The 24,903-nt window shown below is 46.6% G+C and overlaps 1 protein-coding gene across 5 annotated transcripts in view; it reads right to left on the bottom strand.

Annotated features, from left to right (window-relative positions):
* Positions 1 to 24,903, bottom strand: part of ADA2 (adenosine deaminase 2) — a 46,076-nt gene that overhangs the window by 13,720 nt on the left and 7,453 nt on the right. For 2 of the 5 annotated variants that reach the window (XM_014579719.3, XM_025190943.2), the window contains 3 exons: positions 17,199 to 17,506; positions 10,971 to 11,196; positions 1,979 to 2,189 (listed from right to left, as the gene is read on the bottom strand). In XM_014579719.3, the coding sequence (XP_014435205.2) occupies positions 1,979 to 2,189; positions 10,971 to 11,196; positions 17,199 to 17,493 (732 nt within the window). In that variant the 5' untranslated portion in view covers positions 17,494 to 17,506. Of the gene's footprint in view, positions 1 to 1,978; positions 2,190 to 10,970; positions 11,197 to 17,198; positions 17,507 to 20,304; positions 20,465 to 24,903 lie in introns of those variants that run through there. The other 3 variants (XM_075896763.1, XM_075896751.1, XM_075896767.1) reach the window with 3 other exon arrangements.

Below are 24,903 nucleotides of genomic sequence, written 5' to 3' on the forward strand. Positions count from 1 at the left end.
ATGCTACAAGTGCTGGCCTCTTTCCAATAAAGAGCTTTCTTCCCATTCTCCTCCCAAGTACAATTTTTTCCATCTGAGCTCACTGGCTGTCTGGTCAATGAAGGGTATTGCTGCTTTTAGATCGCAGGCATATTTGGCTAGTCTACCTCTGCTCAGTGGGACCATTTCTATGTTGACGCTGCTAGACAACAAAAGCATTGTGACATTGCAACTGTTTTCTTTTCCCAGCTGCCACAACAACAGACATTAGGGACAAGTAAATCAAACAAAATTAGCCAATCACCATCCTCCACAAAGCAAGGCACACAAATCGGTGTCATTTTTATTTCCCCACTCAAATGTTCGTGCTGGTAGCAGGTGCCAAAATGCCTGCTCTGGTGACACTGTGGCTGAGCTGGGAACACTTCTCTAAGTGAGGTGACTCAGACTCTGTATTCACATCCGCACCTGCCTTACTACTAAAGCAGATGCTAATGAGGGCATTACTTAAAAGCAATTGTAGTGATGGTGTGTGTGATACAGACACCTAGCAGTGTGAGCTGAACTGACACCAGCACCCATTTCATGTAGTCCATTAGATAGCAATGATTTATAGTCCATGCCAAAGTAGTCTGGGGTGAGACTAGAAACCTAGATGCTAAAATGGGTATCTCAGTCACAGGACTCTATCTATTCAAGGGCAGGCCATGCCTACACTCTGTTGCAAAACCTCTGGATTTTGTGTCCTGGTGGGACCGATTGGAAATTACGCAGCCATTTTATTAACTTTTTCTTTATGTGGAGGTTTTTATTGTTTGAAACGTGACAATGAGTGGCTGCCTCATTTATTTTGATATTCAATTTTATTTGTTTCACAGCGCTCCTGCATTTTCAGTGTGTTGCAGATTACGGTATTGACAACATGTGGTGACACTGTAAAGTTGTCAAGGTGACGCTGGGGGCAGTCAGGACTTTTGGCACCCAGGAAGTCATGTCAGGCAGTTTGGGATTATGGGGTAAGTATACTGGTTACAGGTGATAATCGGTGAAAATACCTGAGGGTATGTGTACACTGCCACCCTAGTTCGAATTAGGGTGGCTAATGTAGGCCTTCGAAGTTGCAAATGAAGCCCGGGATTTAAATATCCCGGGCTTCATTTGCATCTTGCCAGGCGCCGCCATTTTTAAATCCCCATTAGTGTGGACTCCGTGCCCGCGGCTCTAGAGCCTAATTTGAACTACCTACTCCGTGCCGCGTGTAGCCGCGGGCACGGAGTCCGCACTAACGGGGATTTAAAAATGGCGGCGCCCGGCAAGATGCAAATGAAGCCCAGAATATTTAAATCCCGGGCTTCATTTGCAACTTCGAATGCCTACATTAGCCACCCTAGTTCGAATTAGGGTGGCAGTGTAAACATACTCTGACAGTTTAAATTCCAATGTTATTATCCTTAGGTTCCAGTGTTAATTGAAAAGAAAGCAGTTCACAACTTTCAGAGCTATTGTTTCAGGGCAGGCTACACTTTCTGGAGACAACACTGCATCAGTTTGTGCTTCTGAGCTTATCTCTATGAAGACAAGAAACACAAAACCAAACAGGTCAGATTGGGAGCACCATTCTGCAGCAAGGGACATAGCAAATGCAATAGCCATCCAGCTGGGGTTCACTGGTTGTTACCTACAGGCAAGAGTTTGACTGGCATGTCTCAAGGAGTTTACTAGCAAGGCAAATAACCTGAAGTGTCATGGACCCGACCATACACACTAGCGGCTGCCAAGCTCTCACTTGCTGAGCCAAAGGATGACACAGTGGTTTACAGTTCTGGTTTCCCTGAGGAGACTGTCATATCAAGTTCCCAGCAAAGAGCTTTCAAATGAAGCAGATTTTTCCATCCCCATCTGTGCAAAGGTCTGAATCTAAATACAAAACAGGGCTGGAGAAAAGTTAGAAAACAAGGTACTTTTTATATAATATTAAAGAAACGGAAAAAGTATGTACCGGTGGCAATAAAGCTCTTATCTCGACATACTGAACGTTATCCTCATAGAGCTCCAACAGCCCCTGATAGAAATAGGCCTTGAACACAGGTGCATAGCAGATTAGGCCAGAAGCAGTGACAAAGATATTCTCAAATCTTCTCCAGATGCTAGCCTGTGTTAGGTATGTCAATTCAGGGTTGTCAGTCACCAGGGTTAGGTTCCTCAGCAAACTAGAGAAAGAGAAACAAGACAGCGGGATGTAGGAGGGTACACAATATGAGTTCACAGCGCTGTATCGAGGAGGCACAGAATAATATAATTATTTCAGTTTAGATACAGGCCTTCTTTCCACCAAAGGCCAAGTTGTATGCACATGGAGATCTACCAGCTGCCTCAGAAGTGGAGTGGGAGAGCTCTTCTTCTGCATGCACAGTGCTATGCCCTATGGTTTAGGTCACATACCAGAAGGGAAGGGACAGGAAGAAACATCAAGAACCGTGTCTCATCCAATGGGGGCCCACTTCCTGACTGGAGCCTCTAGGCATTACAGTACAAATACTTTTCCAATTTAAACTACACAGGGGATTATTTTGAAGTAATTACTTTCTGCCTCGCAAATTATACACAGGTTAACAATCTAACCTTGCAAATATAGCTTTCATCTCCATCACCTTAATTACCATTATTGGGCCCTCAGTTCTATGCTTTACCACTTCCAACAGGGTAATAATCTCCAGACATGAGGAGGTGGCATTGTTTCAATATCACACCCTCACTAAACATGTTACTTAATGTCAGAAAGGAACTAAAAAGTGATTTTTGAATCAATAGAACAAAATGGCTTTCAAAAAAGAAGAAAGCTTTTGCTCCTACTGAACCAATTTGACTACTCCATTATACCAATCCAAAACTCATAATTTGCCAATGTCAGCAACACATTTGATTTTTCAGATTTGCCACCAGGGAACCAATTGGCATGGCTCAGTTCCTGAATACTGAGATGGTATTCTATTTATTCTGCAGATCTTTTCTGAGCATATGTTTCCTCAGCTAAAGCACAGAGGCACCAACTAGTAGTAACAAGGGGAATGTGGTGGAAACAGAGAGAACTTGATTATCTTGCAATTACCATGAGCAGCTGCAGACAATTCTACTTGAATTTACACTGCAGTAATATTTATCCTCTAAACAGCTCCAATTATGGACCCAGGGTGATCACTTTCCCTGTGGCAGTAACTCTCAAAGTTATCATTAGTTTATCAAATGTTCAAGCTGGAGGTGTAAAATCAAAATAGCAATGCAACTGGTGAATAAGTTCATATGGGGACGGAAAAACTGTAGGAATTACAGCAAATTATATCCAAGTGGGAAATAGCTGGATGCATAAAAGCTGGCAGTCTTATCAGTCTGAGTAGGTCTGATTTTATCTAATATTAGAAGCTAAGTAGGTTTGAGCCTGGATAGTAGTTGGATGGAAGATCACCGGAGACTACCCTCATGGCATGTTGCTTTTCTTTGATAACTGTGACTGTTCTTTAATGCTATTTTATGTGTGATGTCTTCCCTGGTGGTTTAGTGACAGTGCTCTGCTATGTTATATAGAAGAGTTGGCTATGATTCACTCTTATTATCTTGTGCCAAGAGGCATTGATGTCTGGAATTAAAAGTCACAGTCCCACTTTTATTAGATGTGATCTTGTCTAACCTCACAAGCAAGCAGTGTTGGGCCTGGTAGGAAGGTGGAACAGGAGACATCAAAAGGATGACCATAAAATGGAGTCTGTTCACCAGGCATCCTGTACACTGGGATGCTTTTTTAGTCACTAAGGGTATGTCTACATTGCAGGGCAAAAGTAGAATTAAGCTACGCAACGTCAATTGAGTAGCTGAAGTGAAAATAGCTTAACTCGACTTTTGGCGCTATCTCCACAGCAGGAAGTCAAAAGAAGAACACTCTTCCTTCAACTTCCCTTACTCCTCATGAAATGAGGGTTACAGGAGTCAGAGTGAGAAGTCCTCCATTATTTCGAAATATATAGATGCGCATTTTGTTATTCCGAAATAACGCTGCTGTGTAAACGTACCCTTAAGGAGCCCTTTCCTGTGGTTCTGGCTGCACTACTTCTTCACTTTTATTCATTTGGAGGGGTTGTTTAAAATTTGTAAAAGCAAAATAATATACAAGTGACATTTGTGCCACCTTAAGGATGTGCTTTTAAATGCACAAGAGTCGGGGGGGGGGGGGGGGGGGAGGGGGAGGATTCAGAGTTAAGGTTTCCACAACAACTTTATCTCTCTCCTCTTGTGCATGACAACAGGGCCTTTTGTTCCATTATTACACAACCCTAGGCAACATAAGACCCTGTTCAGGAAACAAGACAATGAAATGGAAAGGACCTGAACCTTAACCAGGGAGGCATATACACAGTAGTCCCTATTACTGCATGCAGTGGCTTCTGCTTTTCAGACGTTCCGGGGAGCACTGAGTGGTGACATTGGAGCATCACCCTAGAAACCAGGAATGCAAGCCTCCAAAGCATCTCTTTGCTAGCTTATCTATCTGAGTTCAGCTGGAGACTGGCCTCAAGTAGAGAGGGCGTGCTCCTGCTCAGTGGGGGAGGGTGGAAGGATTTTGTGTAGGAAGAACCTGGACTGCATAGGAAGCCTCTAGGAAAACAGACGCAGAGTCCCAGTTTAAGCAAACTTCCCTCCCCCACTCCAGACTGGCTGAAGGGAAATTATTCTCAAAATGCAAAAGGTCAGCTGAGAACACCTGCCTGGAGGGTGAGGCCTGGCGTTTGTTCCTATCAGGTATAGAAACACTGAAGGAGAACTCAGGGTTGGTCAAAAGACCATGTGAGTCTATTCATACGACCACACATAGTTTTCTTCTAGATAAGGACCAGTTTGCATTTATTTATCAAAGCACTTTCTTCATAGATATTCCTGGGCATAAAGCCTTCTTCAATAAATGTGTGCAATACCCTTTCTCCTATGTATATGTCCCTTTACACAGATTCTCATATGTATACCCTGTTGTGTTTATGTAGCTAGTGCTCTTGTGTTAGGACTGGTAATAAGACACCAAAATCCCTCCTAAAAATTAATTGTAACCTTTTTTACAAATTCCCCAAATTCATTGGGACTAATTATTCATATGTATAACTGTTAAGACATAAATAATCTCAGAGGGGTAGCTGTGTCTGTAACTTTAAGAACAGTGAATAGGCCTGTGGCACCTTAGAGACTAACAAAAATATATACAGGGCATCCCTGCTATAAGTCGCCTCGGTATACATCCGTTCCACACTAAAGTCATTGACGCTTGTAGGAACAGATGCGTTATAAGTCCTCCCATTCCCTGCTCTTAAGGTGAGCAAAAAAAACACCCCAATTTGTGCAAATGGAAATCAGCCGGAGGAAAAAAATTCCCCACTTTAAGTTGTTTCGCTGTAAGTCCAAGTTTTTGGAATGTATCTTGGACTTATAGTAAGGACAGCCTGTATAGTGTAAGATATAGTCTTCTTAAACCCTTGTACTCCGAGTGGAGCATAGGTGATCCATTCTTAATAACATGCTACTCAGTTGGCCAACTCTTTGCCACAAATAACTTATTAAGACAAATCTGGGGTTTGCTGAACACAAATCATGTTTTCAGATGATTCTTTTGGGCAAAAAAACCCAAGTCAGTGGTTGGATTCAGTTAGAAAGACATTGCCTGGATCATGTGTGATCATGTACTGAACAATGCTATTGCAATACATAGGCACAAGGGGGCAAAGTTATAGAAGACCTGCAAAAATTTTGCTTCTTTATTGCGTAGAATGAAGGCCTGAAAAGTTTGTTTGCTTAGTTTTAAAAGACTTATTTTCTGCTTGTTTTCTATTCTGTCTGGGTCCCTACACTTGCATTCATCTCTGTAGTATCTGAGTTACCCTTCCAGTGATATATTAAGCAACGGGATGAAAACTGTCACATGTGGTTCATTTTCTCTCACATCCTCTTTCCAAGGGAGAATTACAAGGGCAATGAAGTTTTGGTTTGGTAACATACACTCTGTTCTGAAAAAAACGAGGAGTCCTATGGCACCGTAGAATAAGCTCTGTGTGTGTGTGTGTGTGTGTGTGTGTGTACACATACATAAGCACAAGGGACAGGGTCCACCTCCTAGAGCCTTACACCCAAGCCACTGAGCTCTTTCACCTTAGGAATATAACTTTGCTTCCCTGAATGTCCCTGAGCATGGTTATTGTGAGCATTCAACTGCAGCGTCAAAGGTATTGGATATTTAACATAAAAGTGCTCCCAAAATGTTAATCATTGGAATTAAACAGGGGAAAATTTTGTAAAATGTTTCTAAACTACCTGACCATGAACCTCTATCCCTCTCTGTTGCACGGCCTTCAGTCTCTTGCAATATCACCACTTCACTAGCTCACCAGCCCCCACAGAGTACTCTAGGATCAAGTCAGATAAGACCTGAATTTCTAATATGAAAAACAAACAGGAAAAAAAAGCTGGAGGAAGGGGACTAATGCACACTCTTCTTGGGCCTTTCTACATTACCAAGCAGCAAACAAAAATATAAAAACAAATCCATTTAAATTTGCAGATCACCCTTAAGCACAGGCCTCATTTCAGAAATAGCATGGAGGGAGAGGCAAAGGGCACATCTAGGCTACATGGCTTCATCGACGGAACCATATAAATTAGGGCTGTAGGCAAAGGGAAATGAAGCGGCGATTTAAATAATCACCGCTTCATTTAAATTAAAATGGCTGCCACACTGTGCCGATCAGTTGTTTGGCAGCACAGCACTGTAGTATGGACGCTCTGCGGTCGACAACAAAGGCATTTGTCGACCTCCCCGTTATGCCTTCTGGGATGAGGTTTACCAGGGAGGTTGACAAATGCCTTTGATGTCGACCGCGGAGCATCCAGACTACAGCGCTGTGCCGCCAAACAGCTGACTGGCACAGCACAGCAGCCATTTTAATTTAAATGAAGCGGCGATTATTTAAATTGCCGCTTCATTTCCCTTTGCCGTGTAAACAAATCTACATGGCTCCGATGATGGAGCCATGTAGTCTAGACGTGCCCTAAGTTGTGTCAGCATGTAGAACATTATATCTGCACACATTATATCCTGCAATGGTGGAGGGAGAGGTATGCAGGAGGTAGACCTATGTAAAGTTGTTGGGGCGTAACTGCCTTTCTTGGCCCATTGCAAATGAAATCCCTACTTTTAGGAAGTGGTCTTATCTTCATAACCACACTTTATAATTTTTAGAGGGAGGCTGTTGTAGTAACTTGTCTTACCCACAACTCTTTTAAACTTGAAAATAAAGTTTGATTGAGGGATTGTTTGCTTTGTCTGTTTCCAGTCCTTCCCTCCACTTTCACATGGAAAACTAGTGGAAATGGGAAGAGCCTCTGGAAAACACTTTCACCTTTCCCCTCACTCTTGCTGATCCTCCCCATGTTGTATGTAAGAGAGCCTGGACCTTCCCCAGATGTCATATGCTGTTGACATATATTTGCAGCCACCCAACTAATCATCAGTTCCCACCCATTCATCCAACCAACATCTCCCCCTCTTCCTGTCAATGCTTAGGGGCAAATAGAAGGAAGGGAGGTCACTTGTGGTACACACGATCAAGGGACTGGGAACATTTCCAGAAACTGAGAGGCGGAGCAGATTGGGGTTCGTTCCTGGCAAAAGACCAACTCCACCATTGCCAGAACTCCTCCTCAAATCCCAGTTTAGCATCCAGAGAGAAGAGATCAAAATAGAAGGTGGAGGAGCTCCATGACGCAGTGTCTATGATCATGTGCCTGGACTTTATGTGGGGATATTGCATTACATTGTCTTGTGGTGATGGACACATGAAGGGCAGTGGGGCAGTACAATCTGGTGGATAAACCGCAGCGCTGGGTTTCCGGAAACCTGGGTTTTCTTCTTGCCTCTGCTTCTGGATGAACTGGGCAAGTCACTTTACCTCCCTGTGCCTGTCTCCATCCCCCTACCTCCCATTCTCTTGTTTATTTAGATTGATTCTTTGGGATAGGGACTGTCTCTTACTGTGGGCTTGTCTATACTTAAAACATTACAGCAGCGGAGCTGCAGTGCTTCAGTGTAGACATGGCCTATGCCAACAGGAGGGGGCCTCCCATCTGTATAGATAATCCACCTCCTTGAGAGATAATAGTGAAGGCAATGGAAGAATTCTTCTGTTTACCTCGTGCTGTCTACACTCGGGTTAGGTCTGTGGAGGTTTCCTACCCTGAGAGACATATCTATACCCATGGAAATTCTTAGTATAGACCAAGTCTATGAGTCTGTACAGCACCTAGTATAATGGGGCCCTGAGCTGAGTTGGGGCCTCTAGATGTTACTGTAAAACCAAAGCTAAGGGGAAACTGAAGCTTCCCTAAAAGGAGTGCATGTGCCCAAGTAGGCTGCTAGCCAGCGGAGCCAAGCATGCCATGGAGGGCCTTCTGCAATGGCGCTTCTCTGAAGCCTCCACCCTTATTCGTATAAAGAGGGTTCTCTTGACTAGACCTGGAGGGAGAATCTGTATTGTGTGCAATGAAACAGAATGGGGAGGGGTGGTGCTTGAGGGAGATTCCTTAGAACACCCTGAAACATCCAGGGCAACTGCCTCTATTCAGGCATTTCAAAAGGAGACCTAATGCAAATCTCGTGTCTATTATTTCTCTCCCTTTCCCAGGAGAGGCAGAGGAGGTCTAGTGTCGGGGTCTCCCTTTTCTCTATTCCCACTGGAACAGAAGGAAGCCAGTCTTCCCTCTAGAACAGAGGTGGCCAACTTGAGTCTCTGGAGCTGCGTGCAGCTCTTCAGAAGTTAATATGTGGCCCTGGAGGTACAGAGGCCAACTTTGTAACATGCTGGTGGGTGCTCACAACTCAACCTCTGGCACAGCCCTGTCCTCACTGCACTCCGGGGGCTGCTGACATTACTGTGGCTCTTTGACAATGTTCATTGGTAAATTCTGTCTCCTTTTCAGACTCAGGTTGGCCAGCCCTGCTCTAGAAGAACTTGACAGAGAGGGTACTTGCTGCTGGAAAACATCTACGTCTCCCATGAGATGCTCAGGCAGCTGCTGATCTTACTGACAGGCGAGCCTGTGAGCCCTAGAAACTCTCTGCCAGGCACCATTTCCTCTTTTTGCTCCCCTTTCTGATTTCCTCAGTTTGCTGACATCACATCTCCCCAGCTGAGGAGGGACGGATGCTCTGAGGAACCTCCGCACTCTCTAGCCTAGTGATGGGCAGCCAAGACTAGAGAGTGGGACTCATGAGTAGCCCTCCTTTGTCTCAGTGGGCTATATGATTGCCAGTGGTGGACAACCTGTGGCTCACGGCCCACTGGGGTTCCACCTGTGGCCTGTGCACCCTTTCTCTGCCCCCTTCCCCCACGCACCTCTCACACATGGGGGCACTGGACCCCACACTTCCTACTCCCTACTTAGCACTTTCAGAGAGCCGTGAATTGACGGATTCGTGCTCCATCCCTGCTCCTCCCCCTCCCTCCAGGAGCTGAAACAGCTGCAAACCGCTGATTCCTGGCACTCTACCTCTGGGAAGGAGAGAGAGGAGCTGGGAGGGAGTGTGAATCATCAGATTCATGGTGCTCCGAAAGATGCTGGGAGGGAAGGGGAGAAGTAGGAAGTGTGGAAATCCAGTGCCCCAATGAGCATGAGGCACGTGAGAGAGAGTGGCAGATGGAGGTGCGTGGGCTTCGGGTGAAACCCTACTGGGCTACATGCTGCCCACAGGTTTGCAGGTTGTCCATCCAAGCTCTAGCCCAAGAGAAGGCAGAAGTCTCCCTCTGCTTTAAGCAGAACAGGGAGAGGTACACTAACTAGTAGTTTAATGCTTGGTATCACCTCAACCTGAACTATCGCCTAGATCTTTAATACTCCACTCCAGCTCATCAGAAGAAGTGGGTTTTGCCCATGAAAGCTCACAATACTATAGATATATATTTAGTCTCTAAGGTGCCACAGGACTATTCGCCGTTTTTAAAGTTACAGACTAACATGGCTACCTTTCTGAGGGTATGTCTACACTACAGAGATTTGTCGGAAAAACGGCTGTTTTTCTGACAAAACTTGAGGAACATCCACACTGCAATTGCATTCTTCCGCAAGAAAATCGAAAGAACAGAAGGGTTTTTCTGGCATTGGTAATCCTCTTTCTACAAGGAAGAAGCCTTTTTGCTAAAGAGCTCTTTTGGAAAAAGGCGTGTGTGGATGGGGAAGAAGGAATTCTTTCGGAAGAAGAGGAAAGAGGAAAAAGCACAGGTGCCCTGGTGACCACTCCGTCCATTGCAATCACAGTTTATAATATGCCAGAGAGTGTTCGTTCAGTCTGGACGCTCTCTTTTGAAACAGCAGATCACTTTTTCAATGCACTTCGGCAGTGTGGACGCTCTCTTTCGGAAGAAGTTTTTTTGGAAGATCTCTTCCCGAAAAAAGCTTCTTCCAAAAGAAGCCTGCAGTCTAGACATAGCCTGAGACTTTTATTCCATTCCAAGGTATCTTCCAACCGATAAGTGATCAGTGCCATAAGGAGCAAACAATCTCTGAGTACATCACTTTTTGAAAACCCTACATGGAAAAGCCATTTAGATTGGAAAGTCAAGCACTCAAAATTAGGAAAAGCCCGAATTAAGGTTGCACGTGCACATGCATTATGAGAAAGTCTTTCATCACAAGATCACATGCTATTTTTTCCACAGGAAACCTGCCTCATTCAGTACACAGGCTAGACAGTGCATTTCCTAACATATGCATGGCCTGTGACAGCGTGTTTGCGTGTGTGTAAAATGCAATTTTAAAGTGAGAGTGTAGCTTCCAGAGCAGCCACCCCAGAAGAACAGAGGGCTAGAATGACCTTGCAAGAGACACATCCTGTTAGAAGCTAACCAGCAAACAAAGAATAATAGTGCTACAAAGCTCCAGCGTGCCTCAGACCATTGCTCACACACCTGTTATCAAACTCACTGACGTTGTGCAGCTGCTTCCGGTACGTCTCTAGCAACATCCACTCTGAGCAATTTTGCGGTGCTGGGCTGGGTGGGTGAGGCTTGGCAAATCTAAACTGAACAGTACCCATACGGGTGAAGCAGATGTAGCAATCAGGCAGATAGGTGGCATTGTGCACCAGCCAGTCCACGCTCAACATGGCATAGTCGTGAAGGTGTAAGACAGCACCTGTGGGGGAAAGGGCAAACGTAACAAGGAAGGGCCGCTGAACCCAAGGGAAGGTAGGGTTAACAGGGTGACAATTAAATCCACCCACGTGGGCATGGCCTGGAGGATCTCAGAGAAACAGGCATGAGCAGCTCCCACAGCAGCAAGACTGCACACCTGCCCTGCCTCCCCTGTGTGAGACACAGATGGCACATTCCACATCAAACACAGGGCAGGCAGAGTGTGGTGGCTCAGGGTGAGGTGGGGGGGAATCAATAGGGAGCTCTACGCTCTACTTCTCCACTGGGATGGAAAATGCACTGAGTTATTAAAGGTCTTTCAGACACACTTCACTGTGAGAGAGCTGGCTCACACTCCACTGATTTAAAGAGGAACTTTCACACTAAGCAGCACTTTACAACACATCCTATTTAACAGACAGACCTAAACCAAATTCCTGGATCCAGATGTGAATTTTTCATTTAGTCCCTATTTTTACAGTGGGCCAGCCCAAAACCTCAGCTATTGACATGTTGGGGAATTTTGGGGTCAGAAAAGAAAGCTCTGTTCACCTCTACTACTTAAAGTAACACATACATTTTTGTCCTGTATTCACAGATTCCAAGGCCAGAAGGGATCATTATGATAATCTAGTCAGACCTCCTATATAACACAGGCCGTAATTCCTAGAGGATGCCTTTTAGAAAAATGTACAATCCTGATTTTAAAATTGTCACTGATGGAGAATCCTCCATGATCCTTAGTAAATTGTTCCAATGGCTTCTCTAAAATTTACATCTTATCTGCTGCTGGCCATCACCACTTGCCTTTGAGATGTACCACTATCCTTCAATAGATTCGCAACTGACAGAGCTTTTACTGTGACAACCTATGGAGTGTGAATCTCATTCTCCTCTCATACACAGTTCAAACTATCCCTCTTCATTGTCAGATACCACCCTAGAATTTTCCTTTTCTAGAGATTTTAAAACAAATGTTGTTAGCTCTTGTGTAAAACTTCCCTTTTTAAAGGATGCTGTGGAATCTGGATTTTTTGGGGTATATATGAATTTGTGTATCACAGCAGTTTGACTGTGGATTTCCCCGAACTCCTTGAGTGTCAGAAAGCACTTTATAAACACAATAATTACATTATTAGAGTACTAGCACATTTACTCAGCGTTGCTTGGGTCCTTAACTCGATTAAGGTGTGTTTGATTTTTTTGGAAACGTACATGCTCTATTTAAATTATTTTTCAAAAATAGAGTTTTATTTTTATTAAGTTAATTTTTATTTCGGATTTATTTAAAAAGGGGAACTGTAAACATTTCCATTTAATTGTTTTTAGTACATTTTTTAAAAATGGAAATTCTGTCAAGTGTATTTTTTTCTTTATCCCTATAAACTCTTATCTCTCCAGACAGAGTCAGGAATGCAGCAAACTGTGGACTTTCCCCTCGCTCCCTGACAGTGACAAAGGGCAACAGCCAGCAACATCCCCTTACAAATCTGGGGGGGTGAGAGCTTTAGCCAGCCCCTTCCCTAAAGGATGTCTGGAGGGTTAGAGGCTCAGGGCTGGGGCAGTCCCAGATGAAGGGGGGCATGCCCCCTAGCCAGCCCCTTTCACCTGCCTGGTGATTCTGTCTCTTTTCTGTATGGTTTTATGAGAAGCAGTCCCATTCCAGGCATATCCCATTTTCCTAGCACAACCAAACCATTACCTTGCTTTAAGTTATGATAAGAGGAAGCTGTATTATGTGGTCCTCATTTTTACCATTTAGGGCAGGGTAGGAAACCTACAATCTGGGGGCCGGATCAGGCCCCTGGCTTGTCTGGATCTGGCCCCTGAAGCTTAGGGCTTCCCTCCAGTATTGGGGAGCCTAACCCTAACCCAGACCCACCACCCCAGCCCACTCCTGCACCCCCATCTGCTCCTGAATCGTTCTCCTGCCCAGACTTCTTCACCCCCAACTCCACTCCTGTATCCTACCTCTCCAGCCCTCTCACCAGCAGCCCGCTCCTGCACCCTACCAATCTCCTAGACCCACCAAACCACTCCTGTACTCTCGCTCATGCCCAGACTCACACCCCATGCTTTCCAGCAGCCCCCTCACACACTGAACCCCTCATTTTGGCCCCACTTCAGAGCCTAAAGGGCCCACAAAATCTACTAACCTACTCACCCACCCCTTACCCCCACAGGCTCTGTTGTGTGAGGGGGATGTGAGGAGTGTCTTTCTTCTTTTCAGTCAGGGGCCATGTCAGTAAGGTTTTTGTTGTTATTTGGGGGGGGGAGGGGTTGCTTCTCAATTTTGTGCAGCCCCTGACCAATTTTTGTGTGGGTCAGTGGCCCTCAATCCAAAAAGTTTCCCCATCCCCGGTTTAGGAAGAGCTCTTGAACAAACAGACCAACAAACAGATAGACAAACTCTCTAAAATATATATAGTAGATTTGACTTAAAGAAAACCTGACTTAGTTCTTAGGATGAAAGACTGCAGGTCAGGAGATCTCGGCTCTATTTTAGGCTCTGCTACACATTTGTGTGCATGACTTTGGACAAGTCATGAAAGGCCAAAGTTTCAAAAGCACTCTCTGATTTTACGTGTCCAATTTTAGATGGCCTGGCTTTCAAGGTGCTGAGCAACCACAATTCCTGACTTAAATAGAACTATGGTGGTTTAGTACCTTTGAAAAAGCAAGCCCCAGCAAGCTAAAGTTGGGTCCTCAAAATTTAGACAGTACTTTCCATGCCTCAGTTTCCTATATGCAGTCTGGAGGTAATTTTACAATTTAACAGTTGTTTTATCATAATGGTCAGAGGTTCCACTCTTGTTTGGGGCCACAATATGCTGTACCCTTTAAAAACAGAGACATAATCCCTTTCACAAAGGACTTACAATAAATACTGTAAAGAAGCTACAGAAGATTCTCTAATGTTTGAAAAGCCATTCAAGATCCTCTGTAGAACCAAAAAGAGTTAAATATTTTTCTTGCCATTTTTTTCAGGAAACTACAACACTTAGGCTACTTCACAACACTTGAAGTAGGAATAAGATCCTCCGGAAAAGGGCTTTTTTTCCGGAGGATCGGGGCCAGTGTAGACGCTCTTTTCCGGCTTTTCTAAAAGCTGGAAAAAAGCGGCGGACATTTTTATTTAAATGCCGCGGGGGATATTTAAATCCCCCGCGGATTTCCCTATTACGACCTGTGAAATTAACATGCCCCTTTCGGAAAAGGGGCCAGTGTAGACGAGCCCTTATATTTTTAAACCTCAAATTCCCTGCTATTTGATTCAGCAGTGAAGGGATACTGGTGAGTTCAACATCTCAGTTATTTCTGTGGTAACCAATCATGATGCCATAAACCCCAGAGTCTGAGATCACGGCAGGCACAAACTAGCAGATTAGGGACGAGGGAGATGGCTCTTATTCAGACAAAAACAACGGACCAATTCAGAATGGTGGGAGCAAAACTGTTTCCTTTTTGTATAAATGTTCTCTCTACAAAATTTCCCCAGAGCAAGACTCTGCCTTTCACCCCGACAGCCGGATTGAGAAGGTCCCAATCGTGAGACCTTGAATCTAGAACAGTCTGAAAGGAGAATGCATTGCACCAGAGCGGCGTTTCTGAAAGTGGGCCCCAGGCCTGCTATGAGAAAGCCACTAGCAGGCCCACACTGCTTTGTTTATCTAAAGCCGTGGTCCCCAATGCACGGTGAGCGCCGGCCCCGGGAGCGCCGCAGATTGGCCGCCCGCGCTTTGGGCGCGCGGCGCTTGGGGGGGGAAGCGCCGGCCCCGGGCACACGGCGTTTGCAGGGGGCGCTGGCCCCGGGCGCGCGGCACTTGGCGGGGGGAGCGCGCCAGCCCCGGGCGCGCGGTGCTTGGAGGGGGCACCGGCCCTGGGCGTGTGGCTATGGGGGAGCCCTGCCCCCGGGCATGCGGCTATGGGGGGGGCCGCCCCCGGGCGTGCAAGTGTCCCCACCCTCTGGCGCCCGGCGGGCAAATGGCCACGCCCCCTGGCGCCCGGCAATCTCTAATGGTTGGGGACCACTGATCTAAAGGGTCTGTAGCCACAGAGCCTCACAGCTCCCCTTGGCTCCAGTTCACTGTTTCCAGCCAAGGGGAGCTGTGGGATGTAGCATGGCCTGAGCCACCACTTCCCAATGCTCCCCTTGGCTGGAAATGGAGAATGGGAGCCAAGGGGAGCTGTGAGGCTCTGTGGCTACGGACCATTTAGGTAAATAAAGTGGCACAGGACAGCTAGAGGCTTTTCCCAAAGCGGGCCCACAGCCCACTATGAGAAATACTGCACCAGAGGGAAGTGTGTTCTCAGGTTTCACAGTGAAAGCCTTCTGTCTTCACCTAGAAAAGGAAACCTAATTAAAATACTTTTCACAGCATCAGGTTGAGAAGTGGAAGGGTAGAGAAAGTCAGTCAGTTGAGAGTCAAGGCCTTCAGATTTCAAATGCATTTAATTCCTTACTTCCCACACTGAATTGTCAAGATTATAGCAATTCAGAGAGCAAGCAGTAACTAACTCCCTGCTGGTTAGACTGGCTGGGTTACATTTCATATGGTCAAAAATATCCTCCTGACCACTCAGTATATTATGGTTTTTAAGGACTAATCTTTAGAATGCCAACGTGTTCCAGACTGCTAGCAAAACAAACACTTAGGATGACATTGTGCATGTATTTTAGACTCATATAAGTCTCTTTCATCCTAAATCATCCCAAAGCACATCATGTATGCACCGCATGGCACAATGCAGACATCTCTGGGGTGGAAGGCAGCAGTCAGCTTGTACACAGCATGCTGCACAACAGTGGAGAGAGGGGATGTTTTGGACACAAACCATAAGGCAGACTCCGGCTCAGAGGCAGATGAGAGTTTTGTGGGGCCTAGGGCCTATTGAAGCACGGGGTCCAGGGCAGCACAATTTCGCGCATGCGCCACGGCCACAGCCGACAGGTAGTGCGCGTTCGCAGAGCCTATTGAAGCGCAGGGCCCGGGGCAGCCTTCCCTCTCGCCCTGCCCTATATCCGCTGCTGCTCCTGCTCTTACAAAGAGATAGCTGTGTCAATCTGTGTGGATGAGAACTCAGTTTTTAAGATCTCAACTGAAAGGCCCTATCAGAAAATTCAGTTTTCATATAGACATTCTATAGGTTTTACAAACACACAATCTCCAATGCAGGAACAGATCTATGCTGTATACATCTACTTGTATAAGGACACATATGAACACCACCACATGGTGGCATGTTTCGTTATACCACATCAGCCATAGGCATGGGATGCATGGGAGGAGGAGTAAGCCCAGCACAGGCATGTGCTATCTAGGGATACGTCTAGACTACACGCTTATTTCGACAGAGGCTTTGTCGACAGATACTGTCAAAAAAGAGCATCTAGACTACAGCCAATACTGTCGACAAAGCAAGCCACTTTTTCGAAAGAGAGTCTAGACACTCTCTTTCGAAAAAGTACAGTTTGTATGCAATAGCATCTTTTTTCAACAGAGTACTATCGAAAAAAGGCATTATTCCTCGTAGAATGAGGTTTACCACCGCTGATAAAACTGCCGCGTTCTGTCAACTTACTATTGACAAAACGCGGTGGTAGTGTAGATGTAGGTATAGTTTTGTCAACAAAAGCCCACTTTTGTCGACAAAACCTTGTAGTCTAGAAGTGAGCATCATTGCCACATTATCATCCTCTTTCTCCTCCCAAGCGAGAAAAATGGGGCTGGAAAGGTCTGTGCTATACAGTTATACTGAATACCCACACGTTTGGAAACCTTCTCTGGCAATGCAACTCCTCCTTTCACCCAGCCCAAAAGAGGCAGCCCTGACAGAGATACTTCCAGGATCTGAAGTTACTCTCCTGAGCACCTTTTATAAGGTCCTTTTAGTTGGGGTACAGCAGGGGTTTCATACTGACAGATTCTTGTCCCCCTCCTGTCCCTGTTTTATCACAGAAGGCATTGGGACAACCAAGAATTCTCAGGCCAGAATCCCTACCTTTTGGCATGCGTTTCAAGATGCTGAACACCGCACTTTGCTCAATGAGGCCTTTGGCCTTGAAGAAGTGCATGCTGGGAGGGAAGTATCCAGACTTCCTGGCCTTGGCCACTTCTGCCTCCTTGAGGCTTATTAGCTTCTTATTGACTTGCTCTTCCAACTTGCCCAGCACCAGGTTGCCACCGGTCCGGCGAGCGTTCTCCTCCTCCATCAGGAAGTCCCGCAAAGGGATGGAAAGGCAAAGAGAAACCAGACTTAGGACAAGCAATACCTGCCAATCAGCCTTAGGCTTCATGTCATGGACACACCTGGAAAAAAAAATCAGGACTGTAAATGCAAATCAAAAAGTGACATCTCAAAGATGGTGCATTGGATCTTTCAGAAATAAATGGCAGGATGTGTACTAGACCACCCTGGTGAAGGCCCTTGCAGAAGTGGTAGAAGATTCTGAGATGATTCAGGAGAAAGATTTGACACTCAAAGAATCAGTCTAGTTATCAATTGAATGCATTTCAGGACATTCACGTAGGTAGTAAGCTCCTATGAGGATATGGTCTAACACTGTTGGTTAGGCTGACAGTACCACACACTGTCCAACTTGCTCAGTGCTATGAGAAGGAGTCTGTGCCAAAGGACTGACCCAAAAAGCTGAGGTGTGTGAGGTCAGGACATTATGCTTCTGGATCCAACCCTATGGTTAACTGAGCAACTAAGGGCACCAGGCTCCTAGTAGGTCAGAGTATGTATGTGTGAGTCTGGGGCGGAGGGTAAAGGGAGATAAGGAGACAGATCTGTTGTCATACAGATTATGCTGAACTTCAGAATCATACGGATTCTGTTACTCGACAGTCCAGGGGTGCGACTACACAGCAGCGTTATTTCAGAACAACTGACATTATTTCAGAATAACAAAATACGCATCTACACAGCAAGCCATGATTTCGAAATAATGTCAAGAGGGAGGACTTCTGACTCTGACTCTTATAATCCTCATTTCGTGAGCTCTCAGTGCACTAATACCCGCTTCACACCAGGCGTCAGGCATCTGCAGTGCTTGTATATACCATAATCCACAGCATGTGCCACAGCTACTGGCGCCATAAGTACTGGTAGGAAGGAGAGAGGGGACATACTGTGGTGAGTGATAGGGATACATAGGTCAGAGAAGACAGACCCATTTGAAGTGTCTTTCCCCCCCCCCCCCCCCCCAAAAGAGCACTGTTGAAATACAATCTTCTAGCAACAGGCAGCAGTCTGGAGAGGGTTCCTAATCACATCAGACCAGCCCAAGCTTGAGAAGGATTCAGGGCTGCAAGATAATCCCCTACGGTCAGAGCCAGCCCGTCCATAGGATGGTCTGGGACGGCCAACCCAGGCCTCCTGCTTTTGGGTTCATGGTGGCCTAAGGGTGTTAAAATTAGGTTATTTTAGTAATCAAGTAGTCAATAGGGGAAGGCAGCCTGGCTCAGTCTCAGCTCACGCTGGGACCAAACCTGCCTTCTGCCTAGGAGCCAGGCAACCTGCCTTTTAAATTGCAGAGCTGCCAGTGGGGTTTGGCCCCTGACCTGGCATGATCAGGGACTGAGCTGAGCTACCTGCCTGCCTTGGCTCCAAGACAGAAGCAGTTCTGTCTGTGGAGGATCCTCCCCTGCTCCCCCAATCCACTGCTGCCTCTGAAAGCGGCAGCAACACGGGGGCAGTGGAGCAGGCGGCACTGTGGAGCAGGTGACACCAGCTTTTAAGACATCTCCCCCCAGCAATGACTCCTGCTTCCTCCCCCTTGCTGCCTCTGATACAGAAGCAGCGGGGGAGAGGGGGTGGCAATGAAAGTAGTCTTATCGGGTAGTCTACTAATCGACTACTCTCTTACATCCCTATGGTGGCCACCTCAACCATCCTATGGATGGGACCCAGGGGACTACCTGGAGGCCCAGAATAGAGTGGTAGCAAGGGTTACCTCCCCCCCCACACACACACATCTCAGCGGTGGGAGTTGGACTACTCTGCTCCACCCTGCCATCTTCTCCCAGCCTCCTGCTGCATTCCTTCACCACAGCCACGGAGAAGCTGCGCCCAGAGAGCTGGGAGCGGGTGGCGGGGCAGAATGGAGCAGGCTGCTGGGTCACTCTGGCTCCTGCCACCACAGTGAGTGCAGAGGTGGGGGCGATCTGTGCTGCCACCCCACATCAGACCCTCCAGTAATCCTGCAGCTCACACTGCTCAGGGGAGGGGGTTTGGTCAAGGGGGCGGTGCAGACGTTAGGCAGAGCAGGGGCAGGGCTTGGTGGAAGGGGCGAGGCTTGCAGTGTGGGGGTTGCCCTGGGCCCCACACCTCCCTAGCGACGGCCCTGCCTATGGCTTATGTCTTACATCCCCATTCACATGTCCTGCTTTAGCCCTCTTTCCAGCTCCCACATTGCTTCAACTCCCTCAACCTCTTTCTGCCTTCTGCCAAAGGTTGCCAATCCTCCAGAATTGGCCTAGGGTCTCTCAGAATCACATCAACCTCCTGGTGACCATTGAAAGCAATCTGGAAGGTTTAAATAGGACATTTTAAGAAAATGACATTACAGTAGACTTCCGATAATCCGGAACCTATGGGACCTAGGTGGTGCTGGATTATCAAATATGCCGGACTATGAGGAGGTACTATAAGATGGTTATATATATACTGTATACATTATATACTGTATATAAAGTGTTCTTAACCCTTTTTATTGTACATACTGTATACAGTATACTGTAATGTTTTAGTTTTTTTAAGCCTTTTTCACCCTTTTTGCTCAGTTCAGCTGCTGCCGCTGTTACCTTGTGACTCATTTTCTGCCGAAGCTCACTCACTAGGTTCTTGCCATTTTTACTGTACATCATACTGGGAGAAAAAAAAATCTCGCAGAATGGCTTCAGTCAGAGTTGGTATCCCTACTTCTGCCCCGTTATGCTCTCTTCCCACACTATAGCTCACAGCAAGATGGAATCTCCTATACAATTTAGCTCAAGAATGAAGGGGTTAGATACAGCTCTAGAGCCAGCCAGTTCTCATCCCCACATAGACAAAGCATTTTTAAAAAAAGACACAATAGCCTCAACGAGAAAGACCCACTTACTGTTGGTCGATTTTGTCTTCCTTGGCTCCAAAGATTATTCAACTGCAGCAAGTCCAAGTCACTGCTTCTTCAGAAAAATCAGTACAAAGCAAAGCAGCAATTAAAAGAAGGAACAAATCAACACAGACTTCTCCAGTTCCTTCTTTCAGTTTCACTTCTAGTCTTAAGACCTGTCTAGAGATTTCATGAATATATAAAGAAGGGAGGGGGGCAGAAAGTGTTATGAGAAAAAGAAAGGAACGTAGGGAGCAGTAGGCCTGGGCAGGCCAGGTGAAGAGGGCTGAGGTAACAATAGGCTGAGTTAGCAGGAGGACATTCCAGAGCTAGATGGAGAGTGGGAAATGGAGACCCAGAGCAGCAGAAACATTCCCACACTTCCTCCACACAGGATATGGTCAGGGGAAAGGAGTGCTCTAGGATTTTAACATTTGGTGGTTCTCAGATCGCCAGCTGGCTACATAGAATTTGCTCATAGGGTTGCCAGGTGTCTGGTTTTGAACAGGACAGTCCAGTATTTGAGCTTTCTGTTCGAGAAACAAATTGAGAAAATATAAATGAGAAAATATAAATGTCCGGTATTTTCTAAATAAGATGGAATGTAGCTTGTGATGTAATGTCAAGTGTGTCCTGTATTTTTGTTGAAACCATCTGGCAACCCTATTTGCTCATCCTTCTGTCCCATCCTCCTAAATGTTAACCTCTTCACTGCCCTCCTGTGAGGAGTCATTTTCATCTCTGTATATCTGCCACCCACTCATAGTCTGACAGTTTTACACAGCTGACGAATGTAGGAGGAGATGCCTCTGAGGAGAAGCCCCTGGATCCAGGCTATCTTACAAACTGCATTGTTTCATAAAAGGCCTCATCCAAACTGCCACAGAATTACACATCTGCTGAGCTATTTTAACTCAATTCAGGGTAAGCCAGTTTATAAACAGTTTTGCCTGGCTATTGAAGACCACAGACAACTAGATTGCAAATACAATTTAAAAGACCTTTTTAGACAAGACCACTAGCTAGTCATATTTAAACACACTTATAATGGGTTTAGTCCAATCAACATGCTTAAGCAAACTGAGCCAAAGTCATCTGTGACATCATTCCATTTTTACTCGAGCATACTGGGACAATTCTGCTCTCACGCTAGATGTAAATCAGGAATATCTTTGAGGAATGCTAGCATTAGAGCTGGTCACATTAACAGGAAATCATGACAATTATTGTAATTTTGTGGGTGTTTCTACTTTGCATGGCTCTAAAAAACCAAAGGGGCTCATTTTAAGCCAAAAATGTTAGAAATGGTATTTTGTTAGTTTTATGTACTGAAAACTATCAATGATTTAAATTTAAAATGCCACCAAAAATGAAAAAAAAACGGTTCTTGAAAACAAAAAATGATCTCCAAACATGACTTTTTAAATAGAAACCCTTTAGATTGCAAAATTTCAACTGGCACTAATTCATACTAAGCATGAACAGAATCAGGACCCTGAGCCTTAAACCAATTAATGTGGCCAGGCCCTCTGAAAATTCCAAATGTATTCAACAGCAAGTGTCTCTTCCCTCACTGACTCCACTCAGCAAAAGCTAATAAAGGCTTTCCACGGGTGGAACTTATGTGGTATGAAGAGGTGGCCAGCCTACCTTTAGTTCTATTAGGGATCTTGAAACAACTATTAATCTAGACTGAATCTTCTTTACAACTCTAGTTGAGGGAGCATATATGGAGGGCATGGTTGACATGACAGAATGTTTTTTAGTGTGGATATAGCTTAAGGGCATGTCTTCACTATGGGCTGGATTAACGGGCAGAGATTGATCCAGGGAAGGTCAATTTATCACAGCAAGTATAGAAACGATCAATCAACCACCAAGTACTCTCTCGTTGACACCGGTACTCCACCAAAATGAGCAAAGTAAGTGGAGTCGATGGGAAAGCGTCAGCTGTTGACTTACCATGATGAAGATACAGTGGCAATCAGACCTAAGTAGAGGCCACTGGATCTGGCCCACGGACTGCAGGGAGCCACAGGCAGGCTCCCCACTTGCCTCGCCCCACCCGCATGCCACTTAGAAAAGTGGCTGTGGGGTAGTTTCTCTTTAAAAACTGAGCCCCAAGGGGAGGGGAGAAGATTTAGGAGCTGCTCATGCCCCCAGCACAATCCCATTGGCTGGCTTCTGGCCAGAAACTATCCAATGGGAGCTGCAGGCACAAGGTGCTCAAAGTTATTCATGGAGTATATGGCTGCAGCCTGTGAGGGAATAGGGCAGACAGGGAGGCTGATTCAGGAACAGGCTGCTGCCTGGTAAGTCTCCTGGCCAGATCCTGCCTCTGGCACCTCAGCTCCTCTCTTCCTCAACCCTCTGCCCCCCACTCCTGTCCCCCTACTCCATACTCCACATACACAAATCCTCTGCCCCCCCTCCTGCACTCATACCCCCTCCCAGATCTGGTGTCCAAATTCCCTGCCCCAGATCACAGTCCTCTCGTGCCCTAGCTCACAACCCAAACCCCTGCACCCACTCCTGAACCCCAATTCCCTGCCTTAGGTCACAATCCAACCCCCTGCACCTCAGTCCAGTGCCCCAGCTCACAACTACCTCCTTCACCCAAACTCCCGCTCTTACCCCAAGCTCCTTTCTGCACCCAACCTCCATCCCAGACCCTGCACTTCCTCCATTAATATCATAGAAGAGTGCAGCCTTCAACCACTTCCCAAATTCTTGGGGTGGCCCCCCATCAAAAATTATTGCCCACCCCTGCCGAAGTACATCAACTTCGGCTGTTATTCATGTAGCTGAAGTTGCGTAAATTAGGTCAATGGCCTGCAGTAGTGTCGACAAGAAATGTCCTATGCATAGGATGATTCAGGGAGGGTGCTCCAGGCTCCATGCTTTGGGGGGCAGGACCCAGCGGATCATGTAAGAAGCAATGGGCTTCATGTAAACTGCAGCAAGGGAGGTTTAGGTTGGACATTAGGAAAAACTTCCTACCTGCCAGGGTGGTTAAACACTGGAATAAATTGCCTAGGGAGGTTGTGGAATCTCCATCACTGGAGATATTTAAGAGAAAGTTGGATAGACATCTATCAGGGATGGTCTAGATGGTGCTTAGTCCTGCCATGAAGGCAGGGGACTGGACTTGATGATCTCTCGAGGTCCCTTCCAGTTCTAGTGTTCTATGGTTCTATGTGGTAGCCTGCCATGGGGTGGCAGCAGTGTTACATGGGGAAGGTGCAATGGGATGGAAGAGGGGCATGGTGGGAGCAGAGCAGGGCGGGGACTTGGGGTAAGGATGGAGTGGGATGGAGTGGAGCAGAGGTTAGGTGAGGGCAGAGTCTGCAGCAGGGGAGGAGAAGGGTGTCCCAGGCCCTGCACTTGGGGGGTTGCCCCAGACCCCACACTCCCCTAGGGATGGCCCTGAATGTAGACAGGGCCTAAGATGGTCTCTCCTCTGGAGCAAGTTTCAAGGGACAAGAGAGTATAACCACCTTCCCTGAACATGAAACATACAGTGCCCCACAGCAACTATTAGTTCCCTAAGAACAATACAAGGATCAGAGGATAGAGTGTCTGAGGAGGGAGGGAAGGGAAGAGAAATGCATGGAGACTACAAAAGAAAGTTCAGTAGGGACAAGAGCTCTGTCTATAAATACTTTCAAGGGAACGATATAGATGAAGGAAGGGAATTACTCCAATTATCTGAAAGTAGCAAAGCAGAGAGCAACGGCCTAGAGCTAGAACCATAAAACCAAATTCAGGTTAGACATTAAGAAAAATGTCTTTACAGAGAAATAGGGCACTAGAGACAGACTCCAAGAGAAGAGGGTTGAGATATCATCAGTGCAGATAGCTAAGAAATTAGACAAGACGCATGCATGGAGAAATAGTAGTCCACAGAGCATTGGCTGGTGGTTCTCAGATAGCCAGCTAGTCACACAGCATTTGCTTATCCTTATATCCCATCTGCTAAATTTCATTTAAGCTAAAAATGCATACAATATACTTCCCCACTATGACTGAAAACAGTTGCCTTGAGGGTTGTATGCACTAGCAAGAGGAGGTGATCTGTGAGATCATGAAGTGGGGGACTATTTAAATGTGGTCCATACTGAAAAAGTTTGAAAATACTGCACTAGTGCAGTGATCCCCAACCTTTTGGGGCTGCCGGGCGCCCGGGGGCGGGGCTGCTCAAGCGCCGGACACCTGGGGGTGGGACCACGAATGTGCCTGGGGGAGGGGCCACCCATATGCCACGCGCCCGGTGCTGGCGCCACTCATGCCCTGCACTCCTGGGGCCGGCGCCGCTCCTGTGTCACATGCCCAGGGGTGGTGACTGCCCATACGCCACACGCTTGGGGCCGGGCTGCTCCTGTGCCGCGTGCCCAGGGGTAGGGCTGCCCATACGCTGTGCGCCGGGGCTGGAACAGTCGCAGGACCGCCACCGCCCATGTGCTGCATGCCCAGAGCCAGCGCGCCCAGGGGCCAGCACCGCCCATACACCGCGCACCCAGGGGCTGGCACAGCCCTTGAGCTGCACACCCAGGAGCGAGGCCACCCAAATGCCACGTGCCTGGGGCCGGCACTGCCCATGTGCTG

The sequence above is a fragment of the Pelodiscus sinensis genome, chromosome 1 (assembly GCF_049634645.1).
Source record: "Pelodiscus sinensis isolate JC-2024 chromosome 1, ASM4963464v1, whole genome shotgun sequence".
NCBI lineage: Eukaryota > Metazoa > Chordata > Testudines > Trionychidae > Pelodiscus > Pelodiscus sinensis.